A 19706-nucleotide genomic window follows, 5' to 3' on the forward strand; every position below is an offset into this window, starting at 1 on the left:
CCTTTGATTGAATTTCCTACTCTTTTGAATTTTTGCCTTTTTGACTTGCTAAACACGGACCCTAAGTAAGAGGGACCGAGTTGATCTTGATAAGTTGATATTGATAACTTTACAGGCTTTAAAAACGTTTTATGCTCATCTCCCGCACAAATAGTCCAGAGGGAGTTTAGTTGGGGAAAACTGACGGAAAATTTTGTCCAAATAAGTTATCCCTTTTATTTAACTCTTTCAAAAAACGTGGCGCGCTGCGATTGTTTCCTGAGTATCAGAGGTCAAGTTTTCAAAGAGAAAATATTAACCTCTGAGGACGAATTTATTCGCGCTGTGATACTCATGGTACTGAGATTGACCTTGAAAAGAGTTTCCCAACAACGAACTCCCAAACACGTAACATCAGATGAGGGGTATGAGCGGCATGGGACCTCCAAAAACCGACCCTTGGAGAGACTGACTTTTGCTGAAAAGGCGACCCTTAAAGAGACTTTTTTGAAAAATTTTCGTCAATTTTTGAAAAATTACCTACCCTTAGACCGTTAGAGAGACTTTTTTACAATTTTTTCACTCTATCTAACTAATAAATCAAATAAAAACAGTGAATTTACCGACTCTTAGAGAGATACTATGAAAGGCAAAAAACCGACCCTTACCACCGTCCGCACACCCCCAGCACCCATTTTTGCTCCCCCCCCCCGCGGGAGCATACGAGCATAGCCCTTTCAAGCTCTAAAGGCCGACTAATTTTCCAATCTGCGCCTCAGATTGGCTTAGATGAGGTTGCAGATAATGTTTGATTTGCTTTTTCAGACCAATGGAACTTGCGAGAGGCTTGCTGCTATGCTATGCTAAACACTTGACTAGATTTTCCTTGCAACTGTACCGCCGAGCTGACGTATTTTCTCTGAAGAAAACTTGGCCTCTGGTACCCAGGGTAGGCGAAACTAGACGATGCCAGGGTATTATCCACAGATCTGTAAAGCCTGAAGGGCTAGATATGCAACTTTAAGCATTCTCCAGCAAAAAAAAAGTGAAGCAAAAATTGACTTTTTAAATTTCGTGCCCGCGGATAGGATCTAGCATTTTAATTGTTTTTGGAGCGCGAGATCAAAAAAAGTAGGCGGCAAACGCTATTTCACATCTCTCAAACAGGTGAAATTGCATATTTTAGTCACGTGACTTTGGTAGGAAATCCTTCCAAACCTAGGCTTCACTTTTCGATAAAAGCCGCATATCTAGCCCTTCGGGCTTTACAGATATCTGTGGTATTATCCAGTAAAGCATAAAAAAGGCTGATAATGCGATTTGGAACAAGAAGGTTGCTGACAAAACAAATCCTTACTTCCTCTCACGCGGGTGGTTTTTGGCGCGGGTGGGCGGTAACTGGACATCGCCACTAAAAATGGTAGAGGAGTTACGACACATTTTATCGTCTTCAGCCACACGCAAACAGGAGTTGCAAACATCTGAACATCCATCCTTGTTGCATAACCCCTCTCTTTTTGAGAAAGACTACAGTATTAAAATGCAGTGTGCTAATCTCACTTGGAAGAAAGTTCTTGGATCTGGCTCAAAGGTATATATTTTATTGTTTATGACAACACAATATACTTTTAAACTTTGTTTCAATAAAGTTTTATTTTTTATTTTTCTTCTATCTCTATTCACTACCCAACCCACTCACCTTCAAAACTTCAGAAATAATTTTTTTTCCTGTGGTGTTCTGATCTTAGTCTGATTTTTCCAATAGACCTTTTCGCCTTTGCGTCCGCCATATTGAATTGTATGCAAAAATGATGGTTGCTGAATTGCCGTGGTGAAATTCCCTTAGAAAGTATGCAAAACATATGCAAAAAGAAAGTATTAAATAAAAACTTACATGCATAATTGGCATTATATTAAAGTGTAATCTTGTAGAAGAAAGATTAAATTCGCTTCTCTTGAAAACTGAAAACAATTATATTCACTCATCTCTTAGAACAAGCACTTCAAAAGACCATAACATTAGACAGAATCTCAAACTGAAAAATCACCCGCGAAGGTAAAAAACAATCCTTATTCGGCTGACGGCAAATTATTCTCCTGGGAATAGAGCCGCCAAATGATCAAATCAAAACATTGATAAAGTGTGACGTCATAATTACTGCTTTCAGTTTGCGTGTTTTGAAAGTTTGATGTGTGTACTCCGTCTTCGTGGAATTTCTTAATGGCATGAAAACAGAATATGCAATGTCTTTAAGAACAAATTCCTAAAAGGCTTTTGTTGTTCTGTAAATATTTCCTTTTGGATTAAGAAATTCCATCTTTTATTGTTCTAATGATTATAATATTTAGGGGAGCCGTCCATATTCATTTGACAACGCAAAACGTCAAATTGACGTTTATGAGGGGGTGGGGGGGTTTTCAAAAGTTAGGTTTGACGTTATAAGAAATCAAAGGTATACCTTTTTGTGAAAATCGCGGATATTTGTAACCACCAACCACACTATACTTTATAAGCTTTCGAAAACATATTCGTGTATGAAGTACATGAAAATTTGCTGCTTGCATAAACCCATTGGTTCGTGCTATGATATCATTACATCATATTTTCATTGTTTGCGCGATCGAGCGAACCACATCGCACAAGTGGGCAAAGAAGGTGGTACGCCTAAAGCACGGCACGGACCTAGCGCCAAGTGGAGCTTTTAATTTCTTTTTAAATAAAGTTCATTAATTAAAAGAACACATACACGCACGGGTAGAACCAAGTACAGACTTTGCGACGGAACGGGAAAACTTTGATGAAAAATGGCTACAACTTTTGGTATACATCAGTACATCGCTAGACGTTATCTGTGGGGGGTGGGGGGGTTCAGAGGATAACGTCAATTTGACGTTTTGCGTTGCCAAATGAATATGGACGGGTCCCCTTATTTATAAGATGCTTTGTTGTCTTTTTAATCTTTGTGTAAACTTGCATATGTTTTGCATACATTCCAACTAAATCCAACCATGGCAATTCGGCAACCATAATTTTTGCATACAATTCAATATGGCGGACGCAAAGGCGAAAAGGTCTATTTTCCGATATCGGAAATCAGAAAAATGTTTCCAAAAAATTCAGAAATCTGGGAAATTTTTTTACAAACATCAGAAAATCAGGAAAACTTTTTCCGAAAATCAGAAAATCAGGAATTTTTTCCAAAAATCAGAAAATAGGAAAAAAATTTCTGAAAATAGGAAAAAAAATTTCTGAAAATCAGAAAATCTGGGAAACTTTTTTCAAAAAATCAGAAAAACAAGGAAATTTTTTTCAAATATCAAAAATGCGTGAGAAATGAAACTTTTGAAAAATTGCGTGAGACAGTTTTTTTTCCTATTTTCATTTGGTTGAGTCGCAGGAGGCTTTAAGGCCCATTTTTGCAACTATAGACGTTTCAATTAGCCCCCCGTTAGCACCTTGAACTGACCACATAATTCCCCTCACATGGCATGGGTTGACCTGGGCAAAGGTTTATTACCAAGTGAGCTGCTGTGAGTGGGAACCGAACTTCAGTCGCCTGTGCAGCAACCAAGGTCAATGACCACCATACCACAGCGCCTCTAATGTTGGATGCGTGAGTCTCATGTCCAATGCGTGAGTCTCATGTCCAATGCGTGAGAGTTGGCACCTCTGAATCTGAAATGAGGGGTCATAGGCCTCAATAGGATAAGTGGTTGTAAAGATATTCAAATTTTAGTGTCAAAAATTTGACTAAAAATGTCAATAAAATATTAGGAAAATAGCTTGGAATTAAATTTGCAAAATGTGTCAAAGAAGAAAAACAAAATTTTTCCAGTCCTGCTTCTTTAATTTTGCATATCTCTTTTTCTAGTGTAGCTAGAGACTTGAAATTTGGAGGGAGAACTTTAGATGGCGTTAGAATATATGAGTCAAAAAAGATGGTAGGACCCGCTTTAAAGGGGCCTCTGAAAATGGAGGAATAAAAAGTTATAAGTAAAGAATTTAAGTTTTTCTGAAAGGAGAAACTCCAAATGAAAAGAAAATTCATTTTGGCAAAAATAAAAACTTTTTTGGGGACATTCCCATGCTAAAGAAGCAAAAAAGTGAAAAAAGCTACATGAAAATGAAAGAACCATAATTAGCGAAAGTGATTTTTGAATTTCTCACCCTTTTTCTGATAGTGATAAATATATACAAAGGATCAGCCTTCAACTATGTTTTCCTCCATTTCCAGAAACATTTGTTCATCAACAGTTGTAATTTTTTTCCCCCACGGAATACAGATTTTGAAATGTTGCAAAAATGTTTGGCAATTTATCCATTTGTCGTCCAGCCGGTGTCCATAGTGTTATATACCACTGGAAAGCTAAGATCACTTTCTTTTAGTTAAAACCGAAACGCTTTAACATACATAGAAAAAAGTTAGAAGGGTTTAAAAAGTTCATGGAAAAATGAAACATTTGGTTTGATGTCAACAAAAGTTGCGTGACTGACGGAGATGCTAGCAATTTGCGTGTTTTGAAAGATTGGTGTGTGTACTCTTAGTACTCTTAGTGGATTTTTTTAAAACAGAATATGCATTTGCAGAAATTTCTTAAAGGCTTTTGTTATTTTGTAAATATTTCTTTTTAAATTAAGAAATTCTATCTTTTATTGTTCTAATGAGTATAATATTTCTTTATAAGATACTTTGTTGTCTTTTTAATCTTTGTGTAAACTTGCATGTTTTGCATATTTTCCAGCTAAATCCAACCATGGCTTTTTCGTTCCTGTATTTTTTCATATAATTCAATATGGCAGACAGAAAGGCAAAAACTTCTATTCTCGGTTAACTTGCATAGCCCTCAAATGAATGACCTAACTTTTTTAACCAAAGGGTGGGGTGTCAAATGTCAAAGTCAGAAAATTCAAGATGTAGTGTTGTAGAATTGAAGAATAGCAGAATTATTGTATTACTCTCGGGTACCTAATAGCAGTCCCCCCCCGCTAATTAATTTTTCGAAAATTTTCCACCCAGGACATTCTTATTCCAACCCCCCCCCCCCCCGCTTATTAATTTTTGGGAAAATGTTTTTGAAAGTTCCCTTTTTTGTCTTAATTCTGCTGTATTATCCTCCTTTTCAAACATTTTCCACCCAGGACATTTTTATTCCAACCACCCCGCTTATTAAATTTTGAGATTTTTTCCAACCCCCCTGCTTATTCCGACCCCCCCGGCTATTAGGTACCCGAGAGTAGTTAAGATAAGGTTTTTGTTTGCCTAAAAGATATAATAAGAACAAATATATTACAACACTTTCCCCTAGTAAATAAGATAAAAGCACTACCTAAAAATAAGACCTAAGAATAATACCTAAGAATAATACCTAGAATAAAGAACAAAATGACTTCTATCGAATGTAAAATCAATACGTAACCTACCAAGTAGATTATTTCATGACGTAATCGTCAAATCGTTTGGGAGGCCTTGAAACCCACATACTTCTGCGTACGTTTGTTGTTTCGGTAGATGAAATGTCTTCGTTGACACTCATATCGTCCATTACGGGTTCTCTGGGCATAACTGATTGTTTTGATTGATCGACATGAGAAGGCTTGCTAGCAGGGCCTTGGTAGTTCATATTATCGGTTTCAACATTTGGAACAATATCAATGTCTATGATGTGTCAGGATGTTGTGCAATGTCTCTGAGGTTAACCGTAGTCTCTACCCCAGATTGTAGACGTATTCTGGATTTGCGTGGATTACTCTTAGGTTCCAAATAAACGGGCCCCCCCGCTTGTTAATTTTTCGAAAATTTTCCAACCCCCCCGGACCTTATTAGGACCCCCCCGTTTATTAATCTCGAAGAATATTTTCAGCTGTCAAAGAGAAGGTCCTTTATTTTGCTCTAAATAGCGTGATTTTAGCCTATTTTTACCTTATTTTTGGGTTTCAGAAGTACAATTTCCAACCCCCCGGCAATTAGGTCCCCCCCGTTTATTAAAATCTAGAAAATTTTCCAACCCCCCCGTTTATTCGAACCCCCCCGTTTATTTGGAACCTAAGAGTAGTGTTGCTGGTGAGACAAGGGGGTCGTTCTTCAGCCCTGTGAATTCAGACAAAATCACATCGGCACGTAAGTGCTGACCTAAACTGGCGGTAGGCCGACAAAATTTTGCCGACCTAGAGGTCATTTTAGGTTGGCAAAGCCGTCCTAAGTAGCTTGTTTAGGTCGGCAAAGACAATAATTAACGAACTAACAAATTCAGCTGCTCTATAATTGTGTTGATAAGTTTTATGTTTTATAAAGAGAATGGAATGAGGCTTGATTATCATGTGTTATCCAATGATAACACAATTAGATTAACCTAACAAATAATATTTTTTCTCTTTAGGTCGGCTTTGCCGACCCAAAACATTTCTTTTGTCGGCACGCCGACCTAGAGTGTAAACTATGTCGGCAAATAAAAGCCGACTTCAGCTCAAGTTACGTCGGCTTTCAGGTCGGCATTGCCAAATGCCGACCTGGATTCACAGGGCTGCGTTCTTACTCCTCCTTGGTTGATTTCTGATGTAAACGGGCCCTGGCTTGACCCACGATGGGATTGAACGTCCTGAAGTGGATTTGCGTGAATATCTGAACATTCTGTCATGAGGTGTTTCGTTTGTTGTTTTGCATAGCAAGGAGCGGATCGAGTGCAGTGCATCAGGAAGAACATCTTCCCAGTCAGATTGTTTTAAGTTCCGTGAATGTAACGTGACTTGAAGAGCTTTCCATAATGTTCCGTTTAGTTGTTCAACTTGACCATAACATCTTGGGTTATAACGACTTGTTTTCGATGTAGCGATTGATTTGCCAAGTAAATAAGATTGTGTTTCTTCCGAAAGGAAGTCGGTACCTCGGTCGTTGTGGACCATTTCGGGCATGCCAAACATTGAAAATAGATTATTGAAACACTGATTGATTGTTGAGCTTTTAGTGTCTCAGCAAGGGTAAGCAAACGTAAAAACGTGAATATTCGTCAATTATTGTAAGAAGGAAACGGTTTCCATATTTTGAAGGTGGTAGTGGCCCTTTGAAATCAATATTTAGTTTCTGTAAAGGGGCTGTTAGCATTACTCAACGTACCTTGAGAGTTCAAGAATTTCGGTTTATGGAACAAGCAAGATTTACAACTGTTAGTGACGGTTTTAACTTGCTCCTGAGTGAACGGTAAATTTCTTTGACGTACAAAGTGTGAACTCCAGGATGACAAAGTTGTTCGTGAAGATTGCGTAATTCTTGCAATGGGTGACAAATGGCAGCAATTCTGGAAAACGTGTCTGCCGCAGGGTTTTCACTTCCTGGTCAATAGGAGATGTCATACTTGTACTGGAACAGTTCCATACGCCATCTAGCGATTTTCGCGCTTTTTTATCTTAGATCTACGTCTGTTATCGAACATAAAACTGATGCTTCTTTGATCTCTGACAAGAAGAATTTACGACCAATCAAGAAGTGTCTCCAATCTCGAATAGACTCAACGATGGCAGCTGCTTTTTTTTCTACTGAATGGTGTTTTATTTCGTTATGTTTGAGTGTTTGCGAGTAGCAGCGATACAAAAGCCACTAGCATCTGTTTCTACGACAAACAGTGCTTCCGGATCAATGGGTTGGAGGGTGGCTGTTTTAAGATCTTCTTTGAGTATATTGAATGCGTCGAGTACTGGCTGAGGTACTGGGAAGGTTGTGTTTTTATTGAGCGGTCGGATTTTCTCTGAGAACTTATCGATAAATTTGCTGTAGTAGGAAAACATTCCAATGACTCTTTTCTGCGATTTAAGATTTGATGGCGGTGGCATATCGATCAAAGGTTGGAGTCGATGTTGGCCTGGTGATATTGAATCTTTGCTGACGGCGTATCCTAGTAGCGTGATAAGTGTTGTAGAGATGATATTGTTTTATCATGATTCAATATTAGATTGTACTTTTCTATCATAGCAAAAAAGTTTTTAACATTCTGGTCATGTTCCTTCTTTGTTCGACCTGTGATAGTGATATTATCGACGTAAACAAAGGTATCTTTTGAGGTTTTCAGTCTGTACTACCTTATCCATAGTTCGTTGTAAAGCGCTGACTCCATTGGTGACACCAAACGGTATGTGTGTAAACTCCCATAGTTGCCCATCTGCTTCAAATGCCGTGTACTTTCGATCGCCTTCTTGGATGGGTACTTGATGATATGCAGATTTGAGGTCGAATGTGGAATAATGCTGATACTGAGAAAATCTTTGATTACTTCTGCTACTACTCCTCTGTGTTCGCGACTGTTTACTTCAATGTTTATAACGACTTCCCCTACTATTTTTGCGACCAAGTTACTATCAGCAAGGGGTATTGTTCTGTTTTTAGGGATAATGTACAAGTTCAATTTATTTGCAACAGATTCGACATTCAGACTCTTTGGCAGGGCAATTCGATCTGGCATGTCTGGCATTCCCACAAAAATAACACAGTTCCTTAGATTGTAGAGACTTTTGCCCATTACCGTTGGGCTTCTCAGAATTTTGCTTGTTTCGTTGTATGGCTGCCAATGAGAGATCCTCACGTTCTGATGTAGCTGCATTGGCGTTATTCTCATAAGATGCCGACTGATTTTGTGCCTGTTCTAACGCACGAGCTTGGGTGAATGCATCATCTAAAGTAAGCTCTCCAATGTTTTCGAGAAGACGCTGACGAATATGGGCTGATGCCATGTTATTAATGAAGGCATCTCTAACGTATTGCTGTCTGTATTGTTCTGCTATAACTTGCTGGAAATTACAGTTTTTTGATAAACGTTGTAGCTCCTGTTTGAAGGTATCAATCGATTGGGAGGGCTCTTGTTTGTAAGTGATCAGTTTGTGCCGGTTGTATACAACACTTGTCGGTTTGATATAAGCGGAATCGAGTAAGTGAATGGGGGTATTGTAATCTGGTGCCTCACTCACAATGTCAAAGATATCAGCAGAAATGTTATTAAACAATGCGAAGAGTTTCTTACGTTCAACGTTAGCTTGCTGTGCATCTGCATTTGGAGCATCTGCAGGTATGTCAGGAATAAAAGTGTGGAGATAGTTGGCAAATGTCATCTTCCAATGCCTGTAGAGTTTTTCAGCATTTGGATCGTTTGAGTCAGTTTCGAAGACTTTTGGCCGTAACAATCTATCCATGATGATGACCAGATGATGATGAGTTGGCAAACAAAATTGTTGTAGAATTGAAGAATAGCAGAATTATTGTATTAGTTAAGATAAGGTTTTTGTTTGCCTAAAAGATATAATAAGAACAAAATATATAACATGTAGTGTTTTTTATGAAAATTTAAGAGCCATTTTCTGTAAGAACCAGGCAGTTTTAGACATTTTTGATAGTAGAAAAATTTGAATTCCTCCATTTTTGGATATTTGGTAGACAATAGTGAAAAACTCAGAATCCCAAAATTTCAGGCCCCCAAAATCCATAATGGCGGATTTACAGCCAATCAAAAATTTCACCTTTTTTGCCCGTTTTCTTTGTGATTATTTTGGCAAAAAAGGAATGACACTTCACATTGTGACCAGAGTGATAGAGTATCCTGGTAGTCTTGGCCATACTCCTGAATGCAGCCATAAAATAAGATTTCTTCTTTATCTCACCATCATCATCTCGGTAAAGAAAGACATCAATGTAAAGTGTCATTCCTTTTTTGCCAAAATAATCACACTGTCCCTCTCTAAATCTCATTGGGAGGACTTTTTGGCAGGTCTCTAATCCACAGTCCTGTTGATTTACTGAGGAGCTCAAAGGCATCAATTTTAACTTTACAAGTCCTGTTGCACATGTCTCATTACGTGTTGCAGCTATTTGAATATAGCATTTCTGGTTCCTGCTTACCATGCATTTGAGATCTGGAAAGTTCATCAGGGATCAAATCTATTGTGCTAAATAGCTCTTCACATTGCTGACACGACTCATTGTGCTCTTCAAACCGTTGATGGTTGGAGAGAAGATGGTTTTTGATACTTTTTTCGGACTTTTATCTACCTTTATTTCTCTTTCATGCTTATAGATCACATGGGTTTTATTTCACTTTCTGAAAATACATAGTCTATTCTATCAGATCTAATTTTTGGTTTTGCCCGAAATTAGTCACAACTCTGAAAAATTTGAGCCGGATTTGCCACTTTTTGAGTTTGGAGCCGCCTTTCAGGGCTGCTAGAGCCCAGTCTACTTTTTAAAAAAATTTTAAAATGGATTAAATCTGCTGTCATAAAGTTGCTTAACACATTTCCACAAAGAAATTTGGCCCAAAAAAGTCCTGGGCTGAGTAATGACACCTTAAAAGATGGCTGAAATGGATTTTGGAGCCTTTTTAAGCTGCCATTATGAAATTTGCGTTTAAGGTTACATGGGTTTTTTTGGGTTTTTTGGAAGCACTAATTGGGTAATAAAAACCCATGTGATCTTAGTTGCAACTTGAAAAAATGCCTCTTAAAGTTGTAACAAAGAAAACGGCCAAAAAAAGTGAAATTTTTGATTGGCTGTAAATCCGCCATTATAAATTTTGGGGACCTAAAATTTTGGGATTCTGAGTTTTTCACTATATTGTCTACCAAATATCCAAAAACTTAGGAATCTAAAATTTTCTACTATCACCACCTGCCTGGTTCTTACAGAAAATGGCTCTTAACCTATTAAAGTGAGGCATTCTGCGCAATTTTTAAGGTCAGAAGTCCAAAATTGACCAAACCCCCCTGATTTGCACTACAGGCAAAAATTGGAAAAAAATGGCTTTTTCTGGCCTTTTCAGGCCTGTAAATATGTCAAAACTATTGCAAATCTTAATTTTCTCATTTGCTGTACTAAGTTTTATGAAGAAACAACAAAATAATCATATTGGATTGAAAATTGTGCCCATTGGAGCCCTAAGCGAGCCGTTTTAAGCCAATTTTGGGTAGCAAAATGCTTTTTGAGGCCAATTTTGCAAGGTCGTAAACTTTAAACTGATTGATTCACACGTCTGAAATTTTCAGAGATGAAGTCTTCAATAAAGTCTTTAAGCAAAATGAATTTCAAGTTTCTCACTTTTTTCAAAAAATCATACTGGCGTCTTCAAAAATCGCTTTTTAGCAAAAAAAAAATCATATTTTTATCAAAAAATAGCATTTTTTAAGGCAAGCTTCTTCAAACTGAGTTAAAATGCTCACTGAAATTTTTTTTGCAGTGATAGTATTCTGGAGATACTCCAGGGAAATAAAAATCATTTGGGTCTGGGATGCGTCTATGTCCGTCATTATGGAAATAAAATCCCTGCTAAGAGCCATTTTTCAGGCAAAAACCCAAATTTGGACTAAAAAAATCTCTAAAATGACAATAGACATGGGCATGAATTTTCTTGCAGTCATAGTATTCTGAAAATACTGCAGGAAAATCAAAGTCATCTGGGCTTGGGATTTGGGTATATCCATCATTTTGGAATTGAAATTCCTGCTAAAACGCAATATTTGAAGCAAAAATCTTAAAAATTGCAATAGACATGAACCTAAAATCTTTTTGCAGTGATAGTCTTCTGGAAATACTCCAGAGAAATCAAAATCATTTGGGTTTAGGATTTGGGTATATCCGCAATTATGGAATTGAAATATGTTTTTTAAAACTGGCTAAAATACAACGTTTCAAGCAAAAACCTCGTTTTTGACTAAAAACTGCTCTAAAATGGCAATAGACATGGACCCAAATTTTTTTGAAGTGATAGTATTCTGTGAACAAAATCATTTTAGTCTGGGATTTGTTTACATCCACCATTATGGAAATTAAATCTCTGTTAAAATGCCACATATTTCCATCCGATACATCATAATTGACTTAATATTTTGTATGTTATATTAAACAAAGAATATGAATTTACAATCCTTTGATTTAGAAATACTAGTTGAAATAAATTATGATAAAAATCCCATTTCACCCAACAATTCTTTATAGCCCACATACATTTCCATTCTCATGTCAAGACTTGTTCCGTCAAAAAAAGATGGAATTTTAGCTTGAAATATTATATACATTTTAAAACTGGCTTCATGCAGTTTAAAAATTGCGTGCCCAGGCATCTTATGCCTGAATAGTTTTTACCCCTAGAGTATTTACAGAACACTATCACTGCAAAAAGATTTTGAGTCTAAAACTATTGCCTTTCTAGAGAGGTTTTTAGTCAAAAATTGGGTTTTTGCTCGAAATGTTGCAATTTAGCCAGTTTTGGCACATATTTCAATTCCATAATGGCGGATATACCCAAATCCAAAACCCAAATGATTTTGATTTTCCTGGAGTATTTCCAGAAGACTATCACTGAAAAAAGGTTTTAGGTTCATGTCTATTCCATTTTTTAAGATCTTTTTTAGTCAAAAATTGGATTTTTGCTTGAAATATTGCATTTTAGCAGGAATTTCAATTCCAAAATGATGGATATACCCAAATCCCAAGCCCCCAGATGTTCCTGCATTATTTCAAGAATACTATCACTGCAAGAAATTCATGCCCATGTCTATTGTCATTTTAGAGATTTTTTTAGTCCAAATTTGGGTTTTTGCCTGAAAAATGGCTCTTAGCAGGGATTTTATTTCCATAATGGTGGACACAGATCTAAATGATTTTTTATTTCCCTGGAGTATCTCCAGAATACTATCACTGCAAAAAAATTTCAGTCAGCATTTTAAACTCAGTTTGAAGAAGCTTGCCTTAAAAAATGCTATTTTTTGATAAATATATGATTTTATTTTGCTAAAAAGTGAAAAACTTGAAATTCATTTTGCTTAAAGACTCTATTGAAGGCTTCCATCTCTGAAAATTTCAGACATATGAATCAATCAGTTTAAAGTTTATGAGCTTGCAAAATTGGCCTTTTAAAATAGCATTTTGCTACCCAAAATTGGCTTAAAACGGCTCGTTTAGGGCTCCAATGGGCACAATTTTCAATCCAATATGATTATTTTGTTGTTTCTTCATAAAACTTAGTACAGCAAATGAGAAAATTAAGATTTACAATAGTTTTGACATATTTACAGGCCTGAAAAGGCCAGAAAATGCCATTTTTTCCAATTTTTGCCTGTAGTGCGAATCAGTACCCCCAGGGAGGTTCGGCCAATTTTGGACTTCTGACCTTAAAAACTCCTCACAATAGGTTTAATGTTCATAAAAAAGCACTACATCTTGAATTTTCTGACTTTGCCCGTTTTGTGTTAATGCTTAAAGAGAAAAAAAATCGAGACTGTAAGAAAAAGTTAAAGCTCGCTGGGTGAGTTGTTTTTTTTGTCATATGCATTTACAGAAACAAGACTATTTTTTTTTTGCCTGAAGCTACAACTTCATTTTCTAGTTTGATAGAATCATATACACTCTAAGTCTTTCAAAACATGCAAAGTTTTCATCTAAATATGCTTTGGCTGGCTCAGATTGTTCTAAGCAAATATTATTATTGGTGGAAGTGTCCTGTTACTAGCCCAAGATGGGAAAAAAGCTTGGATAAAAATGGGACACATTAGTAATTTTGTCAAAAGTCATTTAAATGATAGCACCACTTGATGGACTTGAAGTCATCAAGTGGATGCAAAACCTTGACCTTTTGGAAATATATCTGGATTTGTCAGTAACATTTTATACCTGTCCAATATTTCCCCCGAGGGTTTCTGGTAATTACACCCAAATTATGGGGTATTTATGGGACACCTTCAGAATAAATGTAAGGAACATCTACTAAAATTCCAAGAAAAGTAATAAATCTTATGTATATAATGGTCATACTTTGATAAATAAAATATCAATAGATTGATGTTTATGATTGATAATTTCATGCCCTAATTATATGGTTGATTACATTTAGCTTAGATTTGGGGCGATAAATCCGTAATAGCCCCGCTTTTTTGTAATCGCCCTGATGTAAACAAAAATATCTATTGGTTGAAAGAAAAGTATCGTATGATATTTTGATTGGTTAACAAAATATCGTACGAAATTTTTAAGCCAATCAAAATAAGAGTGTCAGTCGAATGTTTTTTTATAGTTTCGAATGTTTTTATAAGTTTCGAAAAGAATAGCGATTGAGTGTTCTTGAATTCTTTATTTGACCTTTGACCATATAACTAACGCGGAATAACGTGGTATTCTCGGGTGATTTTGGATTAATAACCCCTCGTTTCATTGAAAACACTTCAAAATAGCCCTCACTACTACTATATTTTGAAATGTTTTCAATGAACCTCGGGGTTATTAATCCCAAATCACCCTCTAAACCATGTTATTACTAGTACAAATTATTCAAAATCGTCAAAATTACCCCAGATGACTTAGTACTTTACAAATACCTATATTTGCTCAAATTATTTTTGGATGTTTGGCAACAACGTTTTAAGAGCTATCGAAGTAATCTGTAAGGTTTACCTTGCTTTATTAAAGTTTGGACAATCAGCTCACTCAAAGCCTTTAAGGCGTTGCCAAACATCGGAAGTTTTTTTTAACCACCCGGTACTTTCTTAGGAAATTTTTTGAAGATCTCCTTTTTTAAAGCATTAGGAAAGTGTTCTAATTTGAATTTCAATTTTGGAACAATTTTTAATAAATACCTTTTCTAACTAAAGCATTCACTTTTGTTCAAATTGTTATTATAGCTTTCCCTCAGTCGCCATGCATCATTGATGACAAGAGGATATGCCAGCTCATCAACAGGTGAGATTAGAAATCATTTTCCTATAATGTGTGTCTGAAAAAAAAAACAGAACAGATTCTGTATAAACTGAAACTGTCATTAAAACTAAACGGTGAGGTAATTGTTCAATTTTGAGGTCGAGGCATCAACCCTGTTGGAAAGTATACTACTAATTTTTAAAGGGATAATTCTATAATAAGATAATAATAATAGGATAAAAATGGTATACAGAATATCCTGGTCAAGGAAGGTCATCTCTAACTGTCAAAATGTATCAATTCTACTCCGCTAAATATCATTTGATATTTTTGTTCCAATTTAGATGCTGATCTCGTGGTCATTGGTTCTGGACCTGGAGGATATGTTGCTGCTATTAAGGCTGCTCAACTTGGTCTAAAGGTACGGTTTCTATAGATTAAAATTTATAAAAGCAGTGATAATAGGTAGAATGAACTGTTTTTGAGGAAAAATTTCCATTCCTTTTTTTTCTTCAAACCAAAATCAAATCAAACTCAAAGTCTGAAAATTCTAAGAAACTTAAGAATGTTTGTCAGCTAATCAGCTTAGCCTATTACTTTATTTTCAAATATTTCAATTATTTGCAGACAGTTTGTGTGGAAAAGAACGACACTCTTGGAGGAACTTGTCTCAACGTCGGATGCATCCCTTCAAAATCGTTGTTGAACAATTCACACTATTTCCATGTCGCTCAAAAAGAGTTTGCCCAACGTGGCATCAAAACTGGAGAAGTCTCTTTGGATTTGGATGCAATGATGAAATCAAAACGTGATTCTGTCTCGGGACTGACCTCTGGCATCGCAATGCTGTTCAAAAACAATAAAGTCGAACACATTCAAGGCTTTGGTAAAATCACTGGACCAAACCAGGTATATTATTTTTTTCTTGACTTGTCTTTTTTTCAATCATTTGAATATCTTAATTAATTTAAGCCTGAAAATGAGTTAGTATTTTGAGGAATAGTTCTGTTCTTTCTCTTGTTTAAAGCCATTGACCTTTTACATAGTTATAATGTATGTTGTTGATTCAGAAGATTGAAATAAATAGAATCTTTTGTAACGAATAAAGAAAAATGTGGAGCAAGATTTTTTTCTTCCTTTTATTTACAAATTTGAAAGGACTCTTTCATTAAAATTTTGCTGACATCAGTTTCAGACGAGTCGGGTGTATATATAACACCGTATAATTCCTTGAATATCCGTTACTTTATAACTTCGAATTCTAGAATTGAAATACAATTTTAACTGTGAATACGGCTAAGAAAGGTTTATCCACTTCTGACTTTTTATATTTGGACGTTGTCAATAATGAGGTTGCATTTGCGTAATAAGTTCATACATGTCTGAAAAAGAAATCTGAAATAATTCTAATATGATTTGAGTGATTTGCCCTTTATAGATACAATCCTCTTTACAATAGGTAACAGTCGCAAAGAACGATGGATCAAGTGAAACTGTCAACACAAAAAACATTTTGATCGCCACTGGGTCTGAGGTCACACCATTCCCTGGTATTGAGGTATCAAATAAATTTTTGACTCTAAATTCATTTGCTAGGTTTATATACTGGAAAAAATGTAACTAAAACTCTCATAATTTCTCTCATAAATTTGTGACGAGAGACTTTCTGAAGATGCATTAGTCATAATTTAAAATTTATTCATCGGCTAATGACTTACACACACGAGATATTCCCCAGCGCGTAGGCTACTATTAAAAATAACTTTTCTGAACCTTATATAACTATTTTTATGATACAGATCGATGAAGAGACAGTTGTCTCCTCTACCGGAGCATTATCCTTAAAAGAACTCCCTAAACGCATGGTTGTTATCGGTGCTGGAGTCATTGGTGTTGAACTCGGCTCTGTATGGTCGCGTCTTGGATCCCAGGTCACGGCTGTCGAATTCTTAGACAACGTCGGTGGAATGGGTATTGATATGGAGATTGCCAAAGCCACACAAAGAGCTTTGACAAAGCAAGGACTTAAATTCAAATTGGGTCACAAGGTGACCGGTGCTGAACGCAATCCAGACGGCTCTATAAAAGTATCTGTCGAGAAGAATAAAGGTGGCAAGAAAGAGGATATTGAATGTGATGTGCTCTTAGTGTGTGTTGGCAGACGCCCCTACACCAACGGCATTGGTCTTGAGGAGACTGGAGTACAAAAGGACGAAAGGAATCGTGTCGTCGTTAATGAGCGTTTTCAATCGAACATTCCATCGTATGAGAACTTCTTCTTTCCTCCTTTAGTCTCCTTCCAAATGTTGATTTACTTATTATTTCTGAAACTTATTAAAATATTTCATCCTGTGTCATAACTGCTGGATACACTTAAGATTCCTTGAGGAATGTGATTATTAAATGAGATTTTAATACTTAAAAAGTTGTATACAAAGGTCTTATTTCATTCAAAAATTAATGGAGAGTGGTTAAATGCACAACTGGTAATTTCCAATAATTTTTTAACAATAATAAATTATAGGTGTAAAATTTCGAACATGTTTAATTCTTGCTTTTCATACAGTATTTACGCTATTGGAGACGCTGTACACGGACCCATGCTTGCTCACAAAGCTGAGGACGAAGGTACAAGACCTAAGATTTCTAGATATTACTTCAAGATATTTTGGGTTGGAATCACACTGAATGTCACCTAAACGCTACTAATTTTCTTTTATTTGTAACACTAATGAATTGTTCACTATGGATACAATGATTCCCAAAGGATTTTGTTATCTCTGTCGCCGTTTCTAGGAGGAAAAATATTTTATATTCGTTAGTAATACCATCTTCCAACTTACAGCTTTTTAACTGCTATTATCTTTTCTCGTTTCACTGTATATATATATTTTTTATTGCAGGAATCATAACAGTAGAAGGAATGTGTGGTTCAGCCGTACACATCGATTACAACTGTGTTCCATCTGTCATCTACACACATCCTGTATGAATCTGTTTTCTTACTAACGAAGTCGTTTGCTTCAATTTTCTGAATTTTTTAACTAGCAAAAGTAAAGATGATCTGCACTAAGCAAGTCGAAATATGGTTTATTTCAAATCGTATAAGAATGACCATGTGTATTAAAATTGAATACTTAATCATAATTATGACACTTTATTATTTTACTTTATTATTACAATTGCCAAAGTAAGTCTTCGATTGATAACCAAAACTCAGATGATAACGATCTTGGGTAAGCGTTGTCAATAATATCGAAGTTACATCAAACCCCAGCCTTTTTAGTTAGCACTGGCAATTATAATCGGACAGAGTACAATGTAATGGGCTTTTTAGTTTGTTTTTGATCTGCTATATTTTACTTTTATTATGCTCATCATTTTTAGGAAGTTGCATGGGTTGGAAAAACTGAAGAAGACTTAAAAGCTGAGGTTTCGTTTCTTTATTTTTAATTTCATGATTTACTGTCTGTTAAAGTTTTATCTGCATCAAATTACTGGAGCTGTTACTTGTTTTATTTATTTAAATAAATATTATACGTCGATGTAAGATGGGGACAAAGAGAGTTTTATTTTTTACTATTTTGTTTCTTTGGAGTTGTGCTTTTAACAGCTCAAAATAATGGACCTCTCAGCCCGTAGGGCAGTGAACTTTTAACAAGAAAAGAAGTACGAAACATACAATTACAGATCTGCAATCAGCGAGGTTTATATATCCTAAAACATGGCATATATAATTATTGTTTATACGTTATACGTTTTTAAAAGTCTTTGATCCATCAAACTCTCTTTTAATAGGGTATTCCATACAAGGTCGGTAAATTTCCAATGGCGGCCAACAGTCGTGCCAAGACCAACAACGACACTGAAGGAGTAGTCAAAATTATCAGCCACAAAGACACTGATCGTCTTTTGGGATGTCACATCGTTGCCAGTTGTGCTGGTGAACTCATTAACGAAGCTGCATTAGCCATGGAGTATGGAGCGGCTGCTGAAGATGTTGCTCGTGTTTGCCACGCCCATCCTGTAAGTTTTGTTACTTTTTTTGTGGTTTGAGATTTCAAATCTGGATCTATTTTATTGAGATTTATGTTCATATCCAGTTAACAAAACCCCTGGTCATCATCATATTGGCCAATGTTTAATACGCTGCAATGAGATATATCTCCCATAATCCGAGTTTTTGTGGTACATGTTTTTTTTATAAGCAAGTGTATGCCCTTTGGTCAGGCTCGTGTATGCTTAATAAGTTTTTAAAGCATCCAGACATAGCTTATGCCTGTTATATGCTTATGATTCACCCCGAGCCAAGTTTTTAGTGAAATTTCAGAAATTTTGTAAAAATTTGTTCAGATTTTGGGAGCAGTGGAATGTAGCTTGCCGTGGAATGTCTTTTTTACTTGACCTTTATCAAACCTTTTTAAACAGATAAAAAATGACAACTTGTAAAATATTCCATGCTAACATTATATGCTTATGTTAAGCGTAGGAATTCTGCAAATCTGAGCCTTTATATGCTTATAAGCGTTATGCATATAAAAGAAAAAACATGTATATCAGATACCATAACTGTTAAGAACAGTAACCAAATTAACCAATACATTCATTGAGGTGCAGACTTTCTGAAAAACGATCAGAGGTTTTTGTTGGCTGGGATTAAGAGACTGTCTCAAGGGTCATCACGTTTTGTTCACATTCTTATAATATTCTATTGTTTTTTTTTCTATTCAGACCGTATCAGAAGCATTCAGAGAAGCTTGTCTGGCAGCTTACTGTGGGAAGGCCATCAATTTCTCTTAAAAATTCAAAATGATCCTACATGGGTGTGCAATGCTATGATTGGTTCAGTTTTTTAAAAATCAAATGCTTATAATATCTTCCCACTTAGCTTCAAAATGCTGTAGTGCTGAGAATCTCCTCTATAATATTCCCTGAAAAAGTGAACACAATAAATTTTCTGGTGACAATTTCTATTTTACACTCTTATTTCATTATTTTTGTAAATATCTTTAATATGACTGGATAGAATAACTGTCAATATTTAAATAATAAACCTCTCCAAATTTA

At 35.8% G+C, this 19706-nt stretch overlaps 1 protein-coding gene across 1 annotated transcript; it reads left to right on the forward strand.

The window, feature by feature from the left end:
• The first annotated feature begins 1353 nt into the window (after positions 1–1353).
• Positions 1354–19706, forward strand: LOC136802796 (dihydrolipoyl dehydrogenase, mitochondrial-like). Its single transcript, XM_067059558.1, has 11 exons — positions 1354–1570; positions 14624–14681; positions 14984–15060; positions 15267–15548; positions 16099–16197; positions 16439–16902; positions 17206–17267; positions 17543–17625; positions 18027–18071; positions 18438–18665; positions 19371–19706. Exons 1-11 carry the CDS (start codon positions 1397–1399, stop codon positions 19437–19439), a joined length of 1641 nt encoding a protein of 546 aa, XP_066915659.1. The 5' UTR covers positions 1354–1396; the 3' UTR covers positions 19440–19706.

Source organism: Clytia hemisphaerica, unplaced genomic scaffold, assembly GCF_902728285.1.
Source record: "Clytia hemisphaerica strain Z4C2 unplaced genomic scaffold, Clytia hemisphaerica genome assembly, whole genome shotgun sequence".
Taxonomy (NCBI): Eukaryota; Metazoa; Cnidaria; class Hydrozoa; order Leptothecata; family Clytiidae; genus Clytia; species Clytia hemisphaerica.

Excerpts from the sequence above, each read along its gene's own strand:
- LOC136802796 (XM_067059558.1), top strand. The coding sequence starts at position 1,397 with ATGGTAGAGGAGTTACGACACATTTTATCGTCTTCAGCCACACGCAAA. Across the intron at positions 15,549-16,098 it reads AAATCACTGGACCAAACCAG|GTAACAGTCGCAAAGAACGA; the intron begins GTATATTATTTT and ends TCTTTACAATAG. Across the intron at positions 18,072-18,437 it reads AAGAAGACTTAAAAGCTGAG|GGTATTCCATACAAGGTCGG; the intron begins GTTTCGTTTCTT and ends CTCTTTTAATAG.